This window comes from Zootoca vivipara, chromosome 12 (genome assembly GCF_965207765.1).
Source record: "Zootoca vivipara chromosome 12, rZooViv2.hap1.1, whole genome shotgun sequence".
Lineage (NCBI taxonomy): Eukaryota > Metazoa > Chordata > Lepidosauria > Squamata > Lacertidae > Zootoca > Zootoca vivipara.
This window is the reverse complement of record NC_142595.1, coordinates 34365022-34385142: the sequence shown is the minus strand read 5'-3', so window position 1 is coordinate 34385142 and position 20121 is coordinate 34365022. Positions and strand designations below refer to the sequence as shown.

The 20121-nt window shown below is 47.7% G+C and overlaps 1 protein-coding gene across 2 annotated transcripts; it reads left to right on the top strand.

Moving 5' to 3' along the window:
* The first annotated feature begins 135 nt into the window (after positions 1-135).
* Positions 136-18552, top strand: PRMT1 (protein arginine methyltransferase 1). Of its 2 annotated transcripts, XM_035134963.3 has the most exons (11): positions 136-174; positions 3672-3725; positions 8934-9035; positions 9169-9324; positions 9840-9903; positions 10353-10495; positions 11539-11626; positions 12268-12383; positions 13958-14108; positions 14922-15043; positions 17609-18552. In XM_035134963.3, exons 1-11 carry the CDS (start codon positions 145-147, stop codon positions 17690-17692), a joined length of 1110 nt encoding a protein of 369 aa, XP_034990854.1. In that variant the 5' UTR covers positions 136-144; the 3' UTR covers positions 17693-18552. The 2 variants fall into 2 exon arrangements, with proteins under 2 accessions (XP_034990854.1, XP_034990855.3); XM_035134964.3 differs by lacking the exon at positions 3672-3725.
* The last annotated feature ends 1569 nt before the right edge of the window (positions 18553-20121 follow it).

The window sequence follows — 20121 nt, the reverse complement described above, 5'->3', positions numbered from 1 at the left end:
AGAGGCGGGCTTTACTTCCTTTCCCGCCCATGCCCCTTGAATGACAACGGCTCCGCCCAATGGGCTGACCAGCCCCCTCCCCTCCGCTCAGCAAGGCTTGGGGGAGCCGAGCCAGTGCTTCTCTTTCTGTGTCTCATTCACAAGATGGCGGAGGCTGCAAACTGCATCATGGAGGTGAGGGGAGTGTGGGAGGGCGGGTGGACGGGAGAAAGAAAGGCGGCGGCGGGAGACCTAGTGGCTGCCCCAGCTTCCCTCTAGTACCCCATAACCCCCTTGCTCCCTGGGGGTGGGTGGATTTGCTCACCTGAGACCCCTTTCAGCCTCTTGCCATTGAGCCCCCCCACTCCCTTGAAAGGCCCCGCGGTGCCTCGCTGACCCGGCCCCCAAGCGCCTCAGCCCCACATCTCCTCCTTCCCTTCTGCCTCTGCTCGTTGAATCCTCCCCTTCCTCACCTCTGGGAGTCTTTTGGTGCCCTAGAGAAGAATCCCATCGCCCCCCTTTCCTCATGTGCTCATTTTTTTGGGGGGGGTTAGGGTTAGGGTTAACCCACCCCCACCCGCGTTAGTGAGTATCAATCTGAAGGTGGGGTAGAAATAAAGATTAAATTGTGCGCAGCCGCCCCCCCCCGAAATATGAATAATATTGAACAGGATCTCCCGTTTGGTTTTCCCTTCCATTTCGCTCTGCACCCGCCTTCTTCCATCCCACTTCCCACACCATAAAGTTATGGGTCCCCCCCCCCCCGCTTCCCTCTCGTTGAACATGCCTGCGCTCCTCATGGTAGCCGCATGGCACGCCTTGCCCCATAGGACCCCGCCTCCTTTGGCCCGGGGGGGGGAGGCCCGTGGAGCTCCGCCCCCCGCCAGCCTCCCGCGATGTACGGTATGTAGAAGAAACCTCGTCCCTTGGAAAGTCTTCTTTGCAACACGCCCCCCCCCCCCCAGCACCGCCAATTAAAAAAAAAGCATTGTTTTGTTTTGTCCCGCCGGTAGGCTGCTTCCCTTGCAGATGCTCCTTGGCCCCCTTGGGTCGCTCTTCCCAGTTTTCCCCACCTCCCGACCACCGCACTCCCCCCCCCCCCCCGTAACACTTCTCTCTCCGCCCCGCTCCCCGGCCATTCGTTGTTGTAACTGAGCTCTTTGTCCAAGGAGAATCCGGCCCATTGAACTTCCAGCCCCCTTGGGATTCTTTTTAGCCCCGCAGGCGATTGACTTGCTCTTGTAATGTAATATTCCCGCATCCCGCTGGGGTTTGTGAGCTCGTGTTAAACCCCACCCTGGACCAAAAAGGAACCCTCATGCCCCCCCCCATTGACTCTCATTTAACAAAGGTCCCCTTTTTACTTAATCAAATTCAGTTATTCCAGAGGGGGAAAGCACCCTCCCCCCCCAAAAAAAAGAAAACACCCGAAGAAATTTGCTAAACAGTCTTCCATAGCTGCCAAGTTTTCCCTTTTCTCGCGAGGAAGCCTATTCAGCATAAGGGAAAATCCCTTTAAAAAAGGGATAACTTGGCAGCTATGCAGTCTTCGTTCCCAAACCTCTTCCTAAGCATTACCCCCAGTCTCCAACCTATCTGAGGTAGCGGTATGCTCAGCCTGTCTGCTGCTTCCTGATCTCCCCCCCCCCAAAAAAAAGATCTTTCCTAGTTTTCACTTAAGCACTGGATCCAAACTCCCAAGTGGCTTGTGCCCTGGCAATTAAGGGGGCTGTTGTTGATGGAGGGTTTGTCTGTGTCCTGGGTTACATGTGGGTCTGTGAAGCCGCAAGCGTCTTCAGTGAAATTTGATTTTAGGAAGAGAGCGCTTATTGTGCTTTGCCCTGTTCAAGGAGGTGCCAGTGAAAGAGGAGGAGTTGGAGGGAGTTTGGTAATATTGGGAAATCCAGGGGTGGGGGGCTTCTTATGGGTGAAAAGGTGGTCAGGGAAAGCTCTCGGAACTTAGATAGGGCTAGGGTGAGCCTGGGGGCCTTGCATGTGGAGCTTCATTGGGGAGGAAAATAATAGGGGAAGTTTGGACAACAACCTATAGGCTTGAGAGGATGGGGTTAAGTTTGGAAGGATGGTGCTGTGGTGAGGGAAAGAATGAAAGGCAGTTTGGAAGTGAAAGGTAAACTGGAATGTGGGGTTGTACAGTGTTGGAAGAGGAAGCTGTATGGGACTGGAAGCGGGGAAGAATATGTGCCTGCCTTAGCAGGAAATTAGTGTGTCTCCCGCCTATTTCGCCATGTGGTGATCGTTTGAACAAAGGAGCACCCAGTGTTGCAACAGTGGGGAACTCCCCACACAACTCTCTGCCATGTGTTCTTATTGAAAAGGGATCAGGGCCTTCATAGTTTGGATAAGAAAGGAGAGCTCGCTACCCTCACTAAGATGAGGCAGTTTGCCTTTCGATTTGCACTTTTAAGGGTCCCTTAAAAGCGGCCCCTCAACTACATCCCAAAACAGTTGCCACATTCATTCAAAGTTTTTTTGCTGAACATAACGAAGCTTCCTGAGTTAGACCACCAGTCCATCTAGGTCAGTATTGGCTACACTGGCTGGCAGCAGTTCTTCAGGGTTTCAGGCTGGGACTCTTTCCCAGTCCTTGGAGATGCTGGGGATTGAACCTTGGGTGTTCTGCATACAAGGCAGATGTTCTCAGTGAGCTAGAGCCCTTTCCATTGGTGCCTGTGCCTCTGAGCCAGTGAGAAGCAATATAGTCTGGCACAGGACAACTAGCACCAGACTAGAGCAGAGGCTCCTGCAAATGATTCCCTTGGCTTGGGTTGGCAGCTTGCAGTGTAGACCCTATGCATTTGTGGGCTTTGAAAATAATGGACATATCTGCAATGACTATTGAGAGTAGTGAAACCAAATGGCAGGGGTGTTAAGCACAATGGTCCTGAACAGAAGTGCTGAATGACAAGTGGCAGTCATATTCCCCCCCACCCCAACATCTTAAAGAGCCCATGCAAACCGTATGCCATTTCTTTTTCATCTCCATACATAGCCATTTCTAGCCATGTCTATGCATCTTTGCCTATTAGTCCCTTGTGGAGATGCTGTCCAAAAACATCTGGCCCTTCATCAAGGGGAGCGGAGCAGGGAGAGTAGGAAGCAGAGGGGGAGAGCCATTGTTGAATTTTCTGGGAGGGTGTGTTAACAGAGCAGCTTGGCAGGGCCCCTAATAGCTTGGCATAGCAACCTCATTGGTATTTCAGATGGGTTTTGTTTTCTATTTACGGCATGAGATTGTGGTAATCCTGTAAGAGGGCTTTTTTGGACCAGTGGCGACCTTGTTCCATGTGCTGTGGTTATCATAGTGGCTGATAATAGAGTGCATGCATTATTTGGAAGGTGGGGGTGTCTGTTACTCTTCACAACATAAGAGAACCCCTCCTGAGTACAACCTTCCCCTTCCTTGCATCTATCTGCCTCTGTTGCCATGGCGATCTTAAGACCCAGTACCTGACCCAGTCTTCTTAGCCACCTGTGGCAAACTTAGCAGGAGACTCCTTTGACACACACCCCTGCCACCCTCACAAGTCTGGTTTTTGTGTCCTTAACCATCTTTTTGCCACCTCTTCTGACCCCCCCCCCCAATCCCCATCATCAATAAGACCCAGTCTCCGGCTCAGTTCCCGTTGAGCTTTGAATTGACCTTATTTCCCTTGTTACTCTCTCTCTCCTAGAATTTTGTAACCACGCTGGCTAATGGGATGAGCCTGCAGACACCGCTAGAAGATGTAAATATCCTTTGAGTTCACGAGGGCTAGACTAGTGCCCAGCCCTGGGTGTGGGTGAGGCACGCTAGCCCTGGCAAAAGAAAATCTATTTTCCTTGCTATGTCGCCAGCTTGGCGGTGCATCACCCAGTCACCCCTTTCTCTACCTTGCACTTGTCCTCTGCTAAAAAAAATGCCTCTGTAGTTGCTCCCATGCTTTTAAGAGGCGTAGAGGTATTGCCCTTCAGAGCGGCTAGGAATAACCCATCTAATTCCCCATGAGTTGTAGATGTAGCCACATTCTGCCTCCCCCCTCTCTCCTGCCCACTCACCACCCTCCCCCCTTCTGCAGAATTGGTTTTTAATCCCTACCATTCTGGCTTGCTTGTGTACATCATTTAGACCACATCATTAATATTCGCTGGTGATTTTGACTTGTTATACGGTACCCGCTCAGTCCAGAAAGCTAAGTGGCACAGGAGAGAAAAGAGTGGGGTCCCTTGAACATACATGTTTTGTTGAATGAGTGTTACTAATCCACACTGAGGCTATGGAGCCAGGTCACAGTTGTTCTATTTCAGACGGTTAAATCTGCTGATAATGCGATCTCGCGTAGTCTGGAGCCCGCTTCCACTTTTGATCCAAATAATTTATATATGGTTGCGAATGGGGAAAAATGGGTAGTTTGGTATACAAAAACCTGGGTTTCTGCTTTTCAGAGAGAAAACGAAAATGGAGATTGTGAGGGGGCGTTCAGGTTGAAGGTTCAGGAACCTTTTTGGGGGGAGGGTGTGTGAGAAAAGAGGATTTCATTGCTGGTCAGAGATGGAACAGCTGTGCTCAGCCTGGCTGCTTGTCTTTGCCTGTGGCTCCTACTTCCAGTGCGCTAGACACCCATTGTCCCTCTTGTGTTTCCCGAGCCTTTCTTCCTGATCCACACTTTCCCAGTTCTAATACAATGCCATCCCAAAATCAGGTCAAATAAATTCTGCAGCTTGTTTTTGGGTTGGAACTGGGGGTGGGGGGTGGGAAGGAGTTCATACTACAGATTCCCCACCCACCCTCAATTCTTTCTTCCCCCCCTTTTAAAATCCAAACTGTAAGGAGGCTGGTTCATTTTCCAACAGGCATGCAATGTATGTTGAGCATGGAGATACGTGGGGCAGGGCTGCATATGGACCCATGTGGCTCTGGGGCCATGGGTGAAGGAGCTGGTTGCATTTGGGAGTCTTGACTCACTGTTTCCTTAACTTTTGTTGCAGCTCCTCACTCCAGGGGGCAGGTGGGGGGGTAGAGCAGCTCAGGAGGTAGGCCTACACTGGGGCAGCCTGCCACCCTTCCCCTGGGTTGGGGTGAAAATATTGGCCCTAGAGTGGAAAGCGGGGGGAAAGTGGAATCTGGGTCCATAGGTATTGTGGAGCTAAGAAGACTGAAGTAGAGAGTCTTGCTGAGTTTCTCCCAGACAACAGACTTTTTCCAGTCACAAAAGTGGAATTGGCGTGCTGTGGTTGACCCAAAAGGGGGAGAACTCAGTGGTTTGTCACTGAAACACACACAAACCTGACAAGTGCTTTCCAACCCTGCACAGAGCTGACTCCTAAAATCCAAACAGGATATTGGGGCACCGTAAAGCAACAACAGGTGTATTGCGGGCAGAAGCTTTTGTGAACTGCCGCCCACTTTTGGTGCACTTGACGTGGCCTCTAGTCCACAGGGTTGCGTGCCACAATAACGTTTGCTGCCCTCCGGATATTGTTGGTCTCCCATCAGCTCTACCCCATGGGGCCAGTGGTTGAGAGCTGGGGGAGCTGGGAGTCCGCATTCATCCGAAGGGCCAGAGTTTTTCCACCCGTGTTTTAGCAGATGGAATGGGAGCTGCAAGTGAGTTGCTAAATTTAAGGTGGCTTACACCAATTTTATTTTGACTTAATTTTTAAAGGAAGATTTTTTTGGAGAAAGAGTGACCCAGGTATAGAAGAGGCCATGGTGGCAGATTTGCAACAGGAAGCTTCCTTATTCCAAATCAGGCCATTAGTCCTTCTAGCTAAGAACTCTCAAAGCTAACAAATGACGACTCTCCAGGGTTTCGCAGCGAGGTCTTTTTTCCACCCCAGCCCAACCTAGAGATGCTGGGGATTGAACCTTTTTTGTGTAAAGCATGTGCTGGACCACGGAACTGCAGCTTGTCTTCATTCAGGCAGGAATGAGAGAAACTTCCACCTGCCCTATATTTTATCTGTTCAGGAGGTTTATATCCCACCTTTCAATCCCAGTAATCCTCAAGGCGGCTTGCAACAGATTGTCTTTCAAAACACACCTGGCGCCTGGGGAATTTTGAACACTGGCCCACAGCATCATCAGGCAGGACTGGGAGAGACTTCTTGTTTGAAACTTTGGAGAGCTGTTGGCACCCCCTGCAGATGATACTGGGAAAGATGGACAAACTGCCTGACTGTAGAAGGCATCCTCCTATGTTCTCCACCCGCCCCGCAACCAAGCCTCTGTTCTTTGCTCTGCGGGGTAAACTTCCTAGTGTGTCGGAGCAGTCTAGCTTTGGGACTTTGGAGGCATGAATCTGATGGGGGCTTCCAGCTTTTACTTCCGAAGACTGTTTTTTGGGCAGGTTCAAACACCCCCACCCCCCCGCTGAGTGACATGCTTGGAAATGCAACTTGTGAATGATTTAAGACCACACCTCCTGCAGTCCTATTTTCCGATCTTCTCCTGCCCCCAGTTTTGAGCAGGAGACCTCAACCATATGAAGCCTAGAGAAGTGAAAGTTAGGACTGGAATCTTGAAATCTGGTGGTTGCAGCAGTGGTGCAAAAGTGGTCCCCTGCTTTCTCACCTCACATTGCCTAATGGGGGCAGGGAATGCAAATGTGGTTTTTTTAAAAAAAGCTAGAATTCTAGTTGACAGCAGGGGGAACATAAACATCCTTTTGTCCTAATAATAGCTTATAGTGGCTTCTGTTTTTAAATGAAGCAGTCTACTTAAAAGGATCGTGAAATACTTTAGGTTTTTCCTCAGAGGTGGTCAATTAAAAGCCAAAACCACAGAAAGGGCATCAGTGCTGCTGCTTTTTAATATGAATGCAATCAGAGTTAACCAGTCCCAGCGTAATCTGAGCTAAATGAGCTCTCTATCCAAGAATAGGCTTTGGTAATCTCTCAAGACAGGGCTGATCCACTGTGAGCACACAAGCAAAATAGACCTGTGTGATCTTGATACGGGCCGGAAAGTAGTTTTGTAAATCGGCCCCCCAATGCAAATTCTGGTATGTTTTGGGGGTGATATTTGGCCCCATTCTAAAGCCTGTCGGCAACACTGAGAACCCAAGACACATGGAAGTGTGAAGGTGTGCTACATGTGGAAATAAGATAATTAAGCTTTCATTACACTAATGACTTTATGTTGAGGTGGAGCTTGAAAGGAGAGCCATGTAATTTCCATTGCAGGCAGAATGATGGGTTGTAAATCAGAACTTCACTTTGACAGAGAGCCACTATTGGCATTTAGTTTTACACAGGGCCACTCTCCCAATAAGAGTATTGCAGTGCCATCAATGTACACAACAGGTTTTCCATATTTTCCTAAGCAAAACCGAGATACCTAAAACACCCTTGATCCCTTCCTGAAGGAGCTTATCTACATCCTAGTAATTGGGGTGATAACAGAGAGGCAAAAGGTTAAGGGATCAGAGGTCTTTTGTGGGGCACATGCATTGTGTATTTAAGGTTTGAGGTTCAGTCTCTGAATTGTGTCAGAATTTCTGGTGGTTGGTGGATGGGCATGAGACTGCTTAAAGAGCTGCTGTCCTCTATAGTAGAGCCCTATCTTATATACAGTGGTACCTCTACTTACGAATTTAATGCGTTCCGAACACACATTTGTAAGTCGGAAAAAATTGTAAGTCGAATCCCATAGGAATGCATTGGGAGAAAAAAAATTGTAAGTAGAAGCAACCCTATCTAAAAATTCAATTAAGTAGAAAAAATCCTATCTAAACCGCATCCAAGATGGCGGACGGAGCTACATTCGTAAGTAGAGTTATTCGTAAGTAGAGGTACCACTGTATTTGTTGGGCATTTGTGTCTCATTTCAGTAAAATACTGTATCAGGATTCAGACCCTGCACAGATACAAAGTTGAATAAAGAGATCCATTCCCTGCTGCTGCTAGCCTCCAGCTAGGCTGTTTCAACTACAGTGTCCCCAATAGCCTTCTTGGCAGGGTCAGATTGGCCCCCGGGGTTGCCAGTTGCTGACCCTACAGCTTGCAAATTCAGGCTTATAAAAGTCAGTTGTAGTAAATGTGTCTGCAAGTAAGTTGTTAAGTGCTAGTCTCTCCCCACCCCATTGCTTTTTAAGATACAAATGATTAGCACATGTGGGCTGGTACTCATATGGGTTTGGAGTAAGATGTTACTTCTGAAGACTATATCACTGTCGCATAATTGGAATATATGGTTTATGGGGAAGAGAGGAAAACCAGTTGCAGATATTTCCAAAAGGCTCTGTTGGTCCCTTGGAACCCCCCCCCCCCCTCAAAATGTATTCATCCTTCAAAAACGGAATTACTTTTGCAGATGTGATGATCAGAAACAATTGGTACTATAAAGCAGTTGGTTTATCAATACTACTACCAAAGGCAGTCACCCAACTGAAGACATTTTAATTGAGTGATTGGTTAAATTGGCATAGGTGTGCAAATGAATTAAAGGAATAGTCTCCAAGAAAAAAGGCCTATTTCTTTTCAGCTCATTCATGCATGTTTGTTGCCTCTTCTGAGATGATGCTGGCTGCATTCCTCCTACATATAGGCTGTAATGCCTGTTAAGACAGCACTTGCCAGCCTGAATTTTTATAAGTAGTTGTACTGACTGTTTTTTTTTAGAAAAAAACTGCCCAATTCAATCGGGGTCATATTTACAGTAAAATGTTTTGAAATTATCCAACCAGTTAATTGATCCAGCGAGTTAATTGACTATGAACATTGTAACCCTGTCCAAATCAATCAGGGGCACCTTATAGTAAAATGTTTTGAATTTATCCAACCTGTTAATTAACTAAACATTGCAACCCTGCTGCCAGCTGAAGAATCTTAAGATGAAAAGAATGAAAGCTAATGGGAATGACTGATGAAGAGGTTGAGGGGAGGGGACTTGTTATATTGAGAGATCCTGCCTGTGTGGGCCTGTTTCGCCTTAACTGCCTCTTGTCTTTCACCAGGTCTCGTGCACCCAGCCAGAAAGCAGCGCCAAGCCAACGGCGGAGGAGATGACCTCCAAGGATTACTATTTTGATTCTTACGCCCACTTCGGGATCCATGAGGTGACAGAGAGTTGGCTGGGGCTTGGGTTACAAAGCACCTCCTTGGCGCAGGGACCCATTCTTGCCTGTCCAAGGGGTGTGTTTGTGTAGATGGATTTTGTGAAAGTTGACTGATGTGCCTTCCTGCCCCCAGGAAATGCTGAAAGATGAGGTGCGCACGCTGACATACAGAAATTCCATGTTTCACAACCGGCACCTCTTCAAAGACAAAGTGGTCCTAGATGTTGGCAGCGGGACTGGAATCCTCTGCATGTTCGCAGCCAAGGCTGGTGCCAAGCGGGTCATTGGGGTGAGTGAAGTGGCCATAGGCTGGTTGGTCTGTGTGCTTTTTGTGAGGGGTGGTAAGCATAAAAACACAAGCACTGATAGGTTCTATAAAATCTGTATTCTCCACCCACAAAACCAAATTCTGTTGTAGGAACCAGTCATGCATATTAAGTGTGTGTGTGTTGCCAGCCTGACTCTGTGTTCCTTTCAGAATTTGGGAATGTGGGGCAAGGTAGCTGGACCTCGGGAGAAAGCTGAGGTTGGAGGAGAGACTAGACGTTGCTGCCCCTTTGTTTGCTGTGTCTTGCTGCACAGCCATGAGGACTAGAAACATTTACTTCTTTAGTTTGCAGTAAAACTTTGCCCCAAAGAGTGCTGAGGTCATGATGTACTGAATTGAAACAACATTTAGTGGAGGGCATGAATAAGATTCTTTCCTGGGTGAGCAAGGCAAGAAGGGAGAAGTATTTTTACTTTTGTATAGTGTACGGACATGTGAATATCCTTTCTCTCCTTTTGGTACTGCCCTCTTAACAGATTGAATGCTCCAGTATCTCTGACTACGCTGTCAAAATTGTCAAAGCCAACAAACTCGATCATGGTGAGTTAATTTTGTTTTACATTCTCCCTTGCCCTTTAAACGTCTGCCATATCATGCACCTGTTAGCTGCTGCCTGTCTCTTCCTTCAAGTCAATTGTCGAAACTCCCATCATCTTTTATTCCTCCTCCCTGACTAAAACTAACCATGAAAACAAGAAACTGAATTTCAACGCACACCCTTTCCCCCTGCCTTACTTTGCTTCTACCTTCCTCATCTCTGCTGAATGCTAGGCTGTAAACTCTTTCTGACAGAGATCGGTTGCTGTTGCAACTCTCCCAGGCACTTTGTGTGTGTTAATTCTTTTGCTTGGGGAAGGTCATGTTTTTGCAAGAGCCCCTGTCTAGTCATTGCCGAACATCTATTAATATGAGGAAATCCCATTGCTGCTGCCGGCCTGCACCTCCTTCCAGTGCAACGCTAACATTCTTGTTATGTTTCTCTGGTGAAGTGGTGTCCATCATCAAGGGCAAAGTGGAGGAGGTGGAGCTGCCTGTGGAGAAGGTTGACATCATCATCAGTGAGTGGATGGGCTATTGCCTCTTCTACGAGTCCATGCTCAACACTGTCATCTACGCCCGGGACAAGTGGCTGGTGAGTCTCTGCCCTGCCCCGTTGCTGTGCCTGCAATTCCTGGGTCCATACTGGCACTTTTGAGTCTCCTGATGTGCTGATAACTGAGTGCACCAGCCTCTTCCCCCCCCCCCCCGACCTTAGGGGCAGAACGGTTTCTGTTGCTTTCTTGGCTGAAAGAGCAGTTGAGATAGTGAGCTCCTCCAACCTGTTGCCCACCAAATGTTTTGGATGTTGTGGTCCAAAACATGTGGAGGGTGCAAATTTGGGGCGGCTGCTTCTTATTAATATCCCAGGTTCACAAACCTGATCAGCTGGACAAACAGCAGTAACCAGGACTTCCAATATGGTGTCAATTCCTTTGACACTGGGACTGTGGCATGCCGTGTATACTGTGCAGATTCCCAGGTCGAACCAAAAGCTGTTCCTTGTGGGGACTCTGCTTCACAAGGGGCAGGTTTTGTCACTGGCCCTCGGTCATAAGAGCAACCGTTTGCTGAATTAGACTATGTTCCCTAGTTAGAAGGGCAGTATGCTCAAACAGCTTTTAAGATTGAGGGGAAATGAAACCTCATCAAAGGGCAAAATGGCCCCAGTGGGGATTTAGAGCCACTTCCTGTTGGGATGCTCTGAGGTGTGGAAACAAATTTGGGACACATTCTTCCATGTTAGCTCTAGAAGCAAGTTGTGTTTGTGTGAATAGTGTATGACACTGCCCAGGTCTAGGATCAGCCCTCAGGAAAGCCATAGGAAAAGTTAAACTGTAAGTTCGATACTGTAATAACTTGGAGTGTGAATGTGTGACTTGAAGCTTAGCAGCAAATCATGACTTTTAATTATAGTTGCATTTTTCTAACAGCTGCTTGAAGTCTAAAGCTCTGCAGCATGTAAATTGAATCCAGGCCACTTTGTTATAATTCAAATCAGGATGGTGTTTGGATTGAAGCTCTCACATACTCATCCAGTAGTTCAGCACAAGGAATCAGTTTCTCTGGGCAGGGAAAAATCATGGGCACTATAGGGCTGAAGTGAGTTGTAACAACACTTATTTCTTTTTGTCCAAGACCCCCGATGGACTCATATTTCCAGACCGTGCTACACTGTACATCACAGCTATTGAAGACCGGCAGTACAAAGATTACAAGATCCACTGTAAGTAGCAGGTGGCACCACAGTGGTTTGCAGGGAACAAGGCCAGGCGCAAGAGCTCCCCTAACAGAAGACAAGGGTGACAAGTGCAGGTGTTGGTGGCTGAGTGCTGTAACTGGAGAAAAGCTGTACCTTCCATCTTGTTTTGGAGCAAGTATTTCTCTGCTTGTAAGGTGGCCCAGCCCGGTGGCTTTCAAACAGCCCTCTGGGAATTGGTAGGTTCTCCAAGAGAACATGAATAATGGGAAACAATCTTCCCAAAAATGCAGCTTGTTCAAAGCTACGGCTTCCTGCGCCCCGGGGTACATTCCACAGCAGCATAGGGGTGTGGGGTCTGTTCTTGGGTCAACCCTTGGTTATCCAGGGGTGCCACCAGGCCTGTTGGGCCCCAGTCAGCAGTTTGTCTGCGCACCCACAAACTTGTCCTAGAACCTTCTGCAATGTCCAGGGGTTCTGCGGTGAGAAGCAGGGTGGGTGTTGCTCGAGAGATGTCTTCCAGAATAGCTCCCTGAAGGTTAACAGTTTTAAAAAAAACTCTTAGACCAGTCATGGGTGGGAAGTTTTGTCTGTTTCTCGGTGCTGTGCCCCTCTGCTACGGCCTTCCAGGATCTGACTTCACCTCCAACCTGTGTCTCTTGCTGCAGGGTGGGAGAATGTCTACGGCTTTGACATGTCCTGCATCAAAGATGTGGCGATCAAGGAGCCTTTGGTGGATGTTGTTGACCCGAAGCAATTGGTCACCAATGCTTGCCTCATCAAGGTACTACTAGCTGAGTGTCACACCCTCGAGCTAGGGCTAAGCTACTGGGAGTTTGTGAGATGAAGGAGTTCCCAGGAAGCATGCCAAATGCCAGAGTGCGCAGTCTTGTTGCTTTATTGAAGATTGGTATAGGCTTTCAGCAAAGCAGTCTGTCAGGTCCCCTTGCCCTTGCATACGTGGGACAGACTCTACAGCAAGTAGGCTGCACAGCAAGGAGAGGGCTTGTCTGCTGGTGGACTGTCCACACCCAGCCCCAAATGCATACATTCTTTATACACTATGGTAGATGACGTCAGCTACCTGACCAGGGCTACAGGTAGCAGATACCCAAGACGTTCCTCTTCTGGGCTTTTGAGCCCAGCATCCCAGTTCCCCCAGATAAGGGCACCATCGAAGTTAAGCCAATTAGTGGCTCAAAGCAAGCATATATAAACATACATGAGCTCCTAGCCAATTAATTGAAGGTTTGTTTCGAGTGCCAAGATGGCGTAAGCACAGCTTCTGGAGCAGTTCGCCTTTGGTACCACACAATGGGACATTCTGCCCAGGGACCTCCATGGCTGCTGTCGAGAACCCTGTCTCCTACGAAATGCAGTTTGTCCACTGGTTATGCTCTTGTTTCAAGGCCAATGTACTTTTCTAGAGGGCATAATGCACAGCAAAAGGAACCTGAAGGTTTTGGGTGCTTCACTTCCTCCCCTTATTGCCTGTGTTGCTGCTGCCTCTTCAAAACTGTTCACGGCTCACTAGGTGGAATGAAACTCTGGCTTTCATGACTTCAGATGGATAAGCATGGAGCAATGGTGATATGCAAAACTTTAGGGGAAACATGGTGCCAGTCCATGGGGTTTGCAGCCCACATCTGGATAAGTGGGAGGGCAGATGTGAGTGTTTAGCTGCGGTGTGTGGCGCTGCAGGCTATTTTTGCCTGCCATTGCCGTCGTTAGTTCAACTCTCCTGCTTGCTCCTCTTTTTTGGCAGAGCACCTGCACTCACCCCACATTGTGACACAACTGCTCTGGACTGTATTAGTTTATTGTTAGGGACATGGAGCAGATAGCCCACTACCAGAGTCTGCAGGCAAGAGGGTTGCAGCCTTGTTGTTCTGGTGGGAGGAGATGGATGGAGAAACAGCACCACAAAAGGGATTGACAGCAAAATGTTGCAGAGCCTGTCTTGTAAGGCTGTTGAAGGCCAGTGATAAAGGTCTCTCCTCAAGAGGAGTGGGAGAGAATCTGTCAAACCTCTCACAGCCAGCTTGAAGGCCAGAGCTGACCAAACACAAACAAACAATGAGTAAAGTGCAGTCCTCCCTTAACTCTGTTTTTTAATGTCTGTATTTCCACTTGCTTAAAAATTCCCCAATATGATGGACCTTCCCCTTTGTTTATAGGTGGCCCTGATTTGATTGGCACAGGGTCACAGAAGTTTGCTTCTTAATGCTTGGCTTTTAATTTGTAGTGTTGGGTTAGTAAAGGGTAAGGATTTAGTATGTTCTTGACCTCATTTCTTGCTGCTTCTCATGCCTTCTCTTTATTTTCTTTCTTTCTCTCCTCCTCACCCATGGTTGGCAGGAGGTGGATATCTACACGGTGAAGGTGGAAGATCTCACCTTCACATCACCCTTCTGCCTCCAAGTGAAGCGCAATGACTACATCCATGCCCTGGTCGCCTATTTCAACATAGAGTTCACTCGTTGCCACAAGCGCACTGGATTCTCCACCAGTAAGGGGCATGACCTTGGTTTGAGGGGTTAGCAGGGGAGTGGGCAGGCTGGTGGTCTGGTTCTGCCTTCCAAGTATACTTGAATCAGGGTGGGACTTGGTGGCTGCATCGTAACGGGCAATAGAACTTTGGGGTTTCTAAAAACCTGCTTTTAAGAACTAGCTGGTTAACAGACTACTTTTAGCCTGTACTTCTGGGAAGAATGTGCTGTTCCTGGCACGCAAGGAACTCAGTTGAAGCCAGGAGCTAGTAGTTTATGAGACTGGGCTTTCCTCCCAGCCTAAAATTCTTGTAGATTTTGCCAAGTGGGAGCTTGTAAAGCACAGTTGGGAAGCTTGAAAGCAAGGAGAAAGGTTCAGTTCTTTTGGAAAAGAAGTACCTGAGCTAAGAGTAAAGCTAAAAGTAAACTAAACCCAAGCAAACTACAGTGGTGCCTCGCTTGACGAATTTAATTCGTTCCACAGGTCTTTTCTTATAACGAAAAATTCGTCTAGCGAATCCCATACGAATGCATTGATTTTTTTTTATTTTTTTGCCCATAGGAACGCATTAATTGAATTTCAATGCATTCCTATGGGAAACCGTGATTCGCTAGATGAATTTTTCGTAAAACGCATTCGTCTAGCGAGGCAACCTCCGCTAGAAAAAACCTTTCGTTAAGCGGAAATTTCGTTAAGCAGGGCATTCGTTAAGCGAGGCACCACTGTATAGGGGACACTATGTGTGGGGCCTATGTCTCTTTCCCTATGTCTGTTCTATCTCCCCACCCTGCACCCTCCGGCACATTGACCTCACATGGCTGTTGCTTCCCAGGTCCCGAATCTCCCTACACCCATTGGAAGCAGACAGTCTTTTACATGGAGGACTACCTAACAGTGAAGACAGGAGAGGAGATATTTGGCACCATTGGCATGAAGCCGAACGCCAAGAACAATGTGAGTTGAGGACTTTGGTTCTTAACCCTATATATGCCCGCCCTTGTAAACATTAGCAGCATCACTTCCTCTAATGGCAAACAAGGGTGGTAAGCCGAAAACAAAGCCCAAATGGGGGCCATTGAGAAATAAGAGGGGGAGAAGTAACTGTGTGTCGGTTTGCAAAATATTTTAAGGAAATAAAGCAAAAAATTATTTGGGAGGGTTGGGGGGGGAGGAAACTCCAGAAACCAGTCCAGTGCAGGCTGAGTAGCGATGGAGTGGGGAGGGTCAGTTGGGAAAAGAGTAACAAAAAACCTGAGGGTGGGAAGTGGAATGGTTGGCTGGAGGAGGAGCTTGAGCCTGGATAGAAAAGGAGCCACTCCATTTAGGCGGGTGAGGATTCATGGCAATATTTTGAGGCTGGTCCCGCTTGACCAGTCCTGAATGTTAAAAATCAACCCCAGATGTGTGTGCACGTGCACGCATCCACATATATACATGCACGCACACACACACACAGGGAAATGCACCATGTAACTTGTCAAGAGTTGCTTTGTTTGTTCATTTGGTAACAGCCACCATGTTGAGACAATACCCTTTGTACCACAGGCGGCGGCCCATTTGTGCAGGGGTTCCATCCCTGGCCCCCATGTGCATTGGCAAAGCGTACCTAAGTCCACCCCACCCCATTTTGCCCTCTTCCAGGTCCAAAATGACCCAAGTGTTGGTGGTTGTGCATCAGTTGAACTTGCGGGAAATGGCCACCTCCTGTAATTGCACACTGTTAAAGAACAGAAATGTATTCAGTGATGCAGAGGTAGTAAAGGGAAGGCTCTGGGCCCACACAAGTTGCAAGCAGACACATCTGTATCTTCCTCAAGTCCCTGTATATATAGGTACTCACTCCCCCCCCCCTGGTGTGTGGGTGTGTGAGAGAGGGGATTTTAAGGGCTTTAAAAGTGCATTCAACTGAAGTAACTGGTGAATTGACTATATTTGATGGGAGACAATATGTCCTCAATCTGGGTCCAGCCCTTTATTTCCCCAGCATTTTTATGACTCACAAGGACTGGGTGGCTGCCAAGCCTAGGAATTCTGTTGCTTCCCAGCATAATCCGGGCTGGAAGTTGATCTCAATAAATCTCTCCATGGTAGCCTCTGCGAGCAGACTTCCTCCCTCCCTCATTTGTGTGTCTGCCCATGCTGCTTAAACGGTCCAGCTCCCTCTCCCCAGCCCTGTCTCTTCCTTCCCAACTCAGTTTTAAATTCCTTCAGTGCCCAAAGCTCGCATAAGATAAACACAAGTGAACATTTTAGAACTTTGACAAACTAGCGTTTACAATTTTGAGGAGGTGTAAATATTTTGTGTTTATACTACTACTTCATGAATAACAATAGATTCTCAGTCATAGGGAAGAAACTGTTCCATCAGGAACACACAGAGAGCACGTGGCTGGGAAGCCTGTGTGAAGGCCTTTTTAAACAGGTGAGGTGCCTGTGGCCTTGGAGATGTTGTTTGACTCCAACTCCCCCATCGGTCCCAGTCAGCATGGCAAATGGTCGGGGATTATGGGAGTTGAAGTCCAGGGACATCTGGAGGGCTAAAGGTTTCCCACCCCTCATCCAAAATGAAGCATTGATGACGCTCGCTTAATATTAGCATGGCCATGTTAAATGCCCTGCTCCTAGTGGGCATCATGAATCATGGTTCAAAATGCTTCTCTGGTTGGTCAGGGAGACACACAGAGCAACCCTAGGTTGCTTAGGGCTTTGAATAATGAAAGAAGCCTTTAAGTTTGGCCCAGTAGCACATTGGCAGCAATGCAGTTCTTCCATGCCTGGGCCACTCTGGCCAGCTCACCCAGTCTGGGCCATAGTTGCTCATTGACTTTAGAAAGTCACATTCTTCCCAGCCAACTTGACATTCAGCTCTCTAACCTTTCCTTTTTGAGGCATTTGGTGCAAGAAGCCATCCAGTAGGACTGGGCAACATCTGGTTTTCAACATTGTGATATATCACCAGCTAAACATCATGATATACTATACTGATATATCACAATACTTGAAATAAGGATGGAGCTTAGTAGAGATATTTGCTGGCTTCATGGTTTCCCCCGTATTGTGATTTTTGCATAGCGCGTGCACGCGGACACACACGGTTTGCAATATATTGCCAGGTCAAAAATTATGAAAGCGGTATCACAATATGGACTTCAAACCAGTTTTGGATGGTACATCACCCAGCCCTACTATCCAGTGGCATCAAGAGACGGGTGCAGTGTTGGAGGGGGCACACAGGGCTGTCAAAAGGTTCCAAAGCTTGGGCACACATGCTTTCAGTGTGGTTATGAGTGCTCCATTTGTGTGACCTGGTAAATACATCTGTTGTGGCCGGGGAGCACCCTCAGGTGTTGAGATGTTGAAAGGAGTTAGTTGCATCTCCAGAACGGTACTTAGGAGGTAAAGAGGGCAAGCCATTCCCTGGGGGCACAGAGGTAATGTGAGGTTTGTTCCAAGGGAGTGTATCTTGGAAAAAACACTTTGTGACGAACACACCTTTCCTTTCTCTCCTCCCATGTGCAGCGAGACCTGGACTTCACCATCGACCTGGACTTCAAGGGCCAGTTGTGTGAGCTGTCTTGCTCAACGGATTACCGGATGCGTTAGCTCAGCAACCCCTTGCCAGATATTTTTTTTCCTCCTCCTCCAACTGACCTTGCAACCCAGAGCTAACCCTCCCTGTCGTCCTGTTTAAGTTGGTGTCTCACTAATTCATTTCATTGTGTAGTTTCTTGTTGCTGCGACTCTGGGCCAGCAAGGGGAGGGTCAGTATTAGAGGCTAGAGGGAAATAGCCAAGACCCCCCTCAACCCCATCGCCCCTCATTTTCAAATCTTCCTTCCCCACCCGCATCCAACCTCCCCTCCTCCAGGCCAGGAGCCAAGGCTGTTAGCACAACTGAAGACACAGGTGGTTTGTCCATCCGTCCGTTTGTTCTGAGGCCCGACAGCAGACTTCCATCATGAATTTCTTTTTTTAAAAAATAAATTTTTTTTAGTTAGTTAAATCATTGTTGGTATCACCTGCCAAACTGTGTTGCCCAGGATCCTCCTCCCTCCTCCTGCCCTGTTTTCTGGAGTAACTGCTCCTGACAATATCCTCTGCTCCAGTGTAAACGCTGCTCAGTTTTTTGAAGGGTACACACTTCTATCCAGTGCCCAAATGGGGGTGGGGGAGGGGGTGGGGGTTCCCAACAGGTTTTTATCAAGAGGGCACGTGGAGGGGTGTGGGTGGAAAAGGCATCTCCATTTTGTGAGTGTTAAGTCCCCCCCCCCCACTGACGGTTTTGTACTTTCCCCCTCCTAACAATTCCTTGTTCGGATCTGTGGAAGGGAGTTGTGTGGGGTTTTTCTTTTTTTAAATCCCTTGCCCCTTCAAAAGCTGACATCGTGTGACTGTTTCATAACTTATGGTTTTTATATGGTTACATTCATGAGGGAAATAATAATAATAAAGAAGTTGAAACCACCTCTTACTCAAACATATTGCCTGCTTGCCTGCCTGATGGCCTTAGGGTTACATTTAGAGAGGGGCCTTTTCTTTGGGCCCAGCCTCACTGCTTGTCTCTCCCCCCAAAATAATAATAATAATAATAAAAACCCCAACAGCTGTGTGGACAGAAGAACAATGTAATGTGTAGGGCACTCTAACCAGCTGTCGAACCTCACAAGGCAGAACTTAGTTACACACACAAAAATAAGGTTACTGAGGAAGACATGCTTTTGTTCCATAACACTGTGGCTTTGGACTAGTACAGATACGGTGGTGTTCTCTACAGAGCCGTCCCAAGACATGTTACTGGAGATGGAGAACAAGGCCCCTTGTTCCCACTGCCAGGTACAGAAGCAAATGGGACCAGCAAGTGAATTGTTCTTGGACCCAATTGCACCAGCAGTGTCTTCAGATTCTTGTTACAAATCATTGTTTTAAGTGGGGAGCCTAGATTATCAAGGTGGTTAACTGCATGCCCAGCTATTCCTTGATTTTAAGATGGAAGGATTCGGATCAGGGGACAAAGGCTGATCCTGTGGTTGGGAGCCGACACTGCACCTTGGATGCAGGGACCAAAACTCCAGTTTAAAGTGCCAGAACAGCTGGACACAGGAATGTCTCCCTTGCCTCAAATTCACAAAAGGACAGTACCTTTATTAGGCCCATCAAAAGATTACAAAATAGTGTGCACACTGGTGGGAATGATGGGTGTAATGAAGGTATTGACAATACCAGATTTTCTTATGACCAATGTAGACACGTGGTTTTTTTGTTCTATGGGTCTCCTTTGGCAGGGGTGTGAAGGGGGCTGAACAGAAGGGGTCGTGGAGACTTCCCTAGGGTATTAATTTTGATCAAAGCTCTGTTAAGGAGTGCTTAACAGATCTGCTTTCTTCTCTACATGAAACATCACTGAGAACAGAGGTTTATGAAGCTGAGGTGATACTGAACCATGCTGTGTTCCCCTCTTTGAAGAAGGCAGTTCCAGCTGCAAAGGCAGCTGTAATTTGGACCTGGAGGGAATTGTGAACTGTGCTAGAGTGCTGTTTCCAGGGGGTACCTTGCATCCCCAAGTACAGGACTGAAAGGACCCTGAGAACCACAGCCAGTCCGTGCGGACAGTAGCACTAGATACATTACCAATGGTTTGACTTTGTATAAGGGAACTTCTTGCACTCCTAATTTGCATGCAGGAGGTACCACATTCAAGCAAGCAATGGAGAAAGACCTGCCTGTAACAAAGTCTAGCCTAATCTAGCTTCCTGTTTTTGAGTCTAGTACACACTCCTCAGCTGAGCAGTTAAAAGATGCAGAGGGAGGAACAAGCTGCATCTGCGCTGACGCAAAAAAAAATTTTCTCCCTCTGTGCAGTATGAGGGCAGAATGGGATGGTAGTTTCACAAACACTCGCTGGAGGAAGTCTTCAGTAGAGGGACTCTGAAGCGGTGGTTTCACCAGAGATATATATCGCTGGGTGAAGTAGACATCACGGTTTGCTCCTCACACAGGTCCTGGATGATCTATATCTCCCAGGCCTAGAATAAG

What these genes read in the sequence shown, in the direction of transcription:
- PRMT1 (XM_035134963.3), top strand. Translation starts at nt 145, where the DNA reads ATGGCGGAGGCTGCAAACTGCATCATGGAG. An exon ending in CTGCAAACTGCATCATGGAG is followed by an intron (nt 175 to 3,671) that starts GTGAGGGGAGTG and finishes TCTCTCTCCTAG; the next exon opens with AATTTTGTAACCACGCTGGC. An exon ending in TGCAGACACCGCTAGAAGAT is followed by an intron (nt 3,726 to 8,933) that starts GTAAATATCCTT and finishes GTCTTTCACCAG; the next exon opens with GTCTCGTGCACCCAGCCAGA.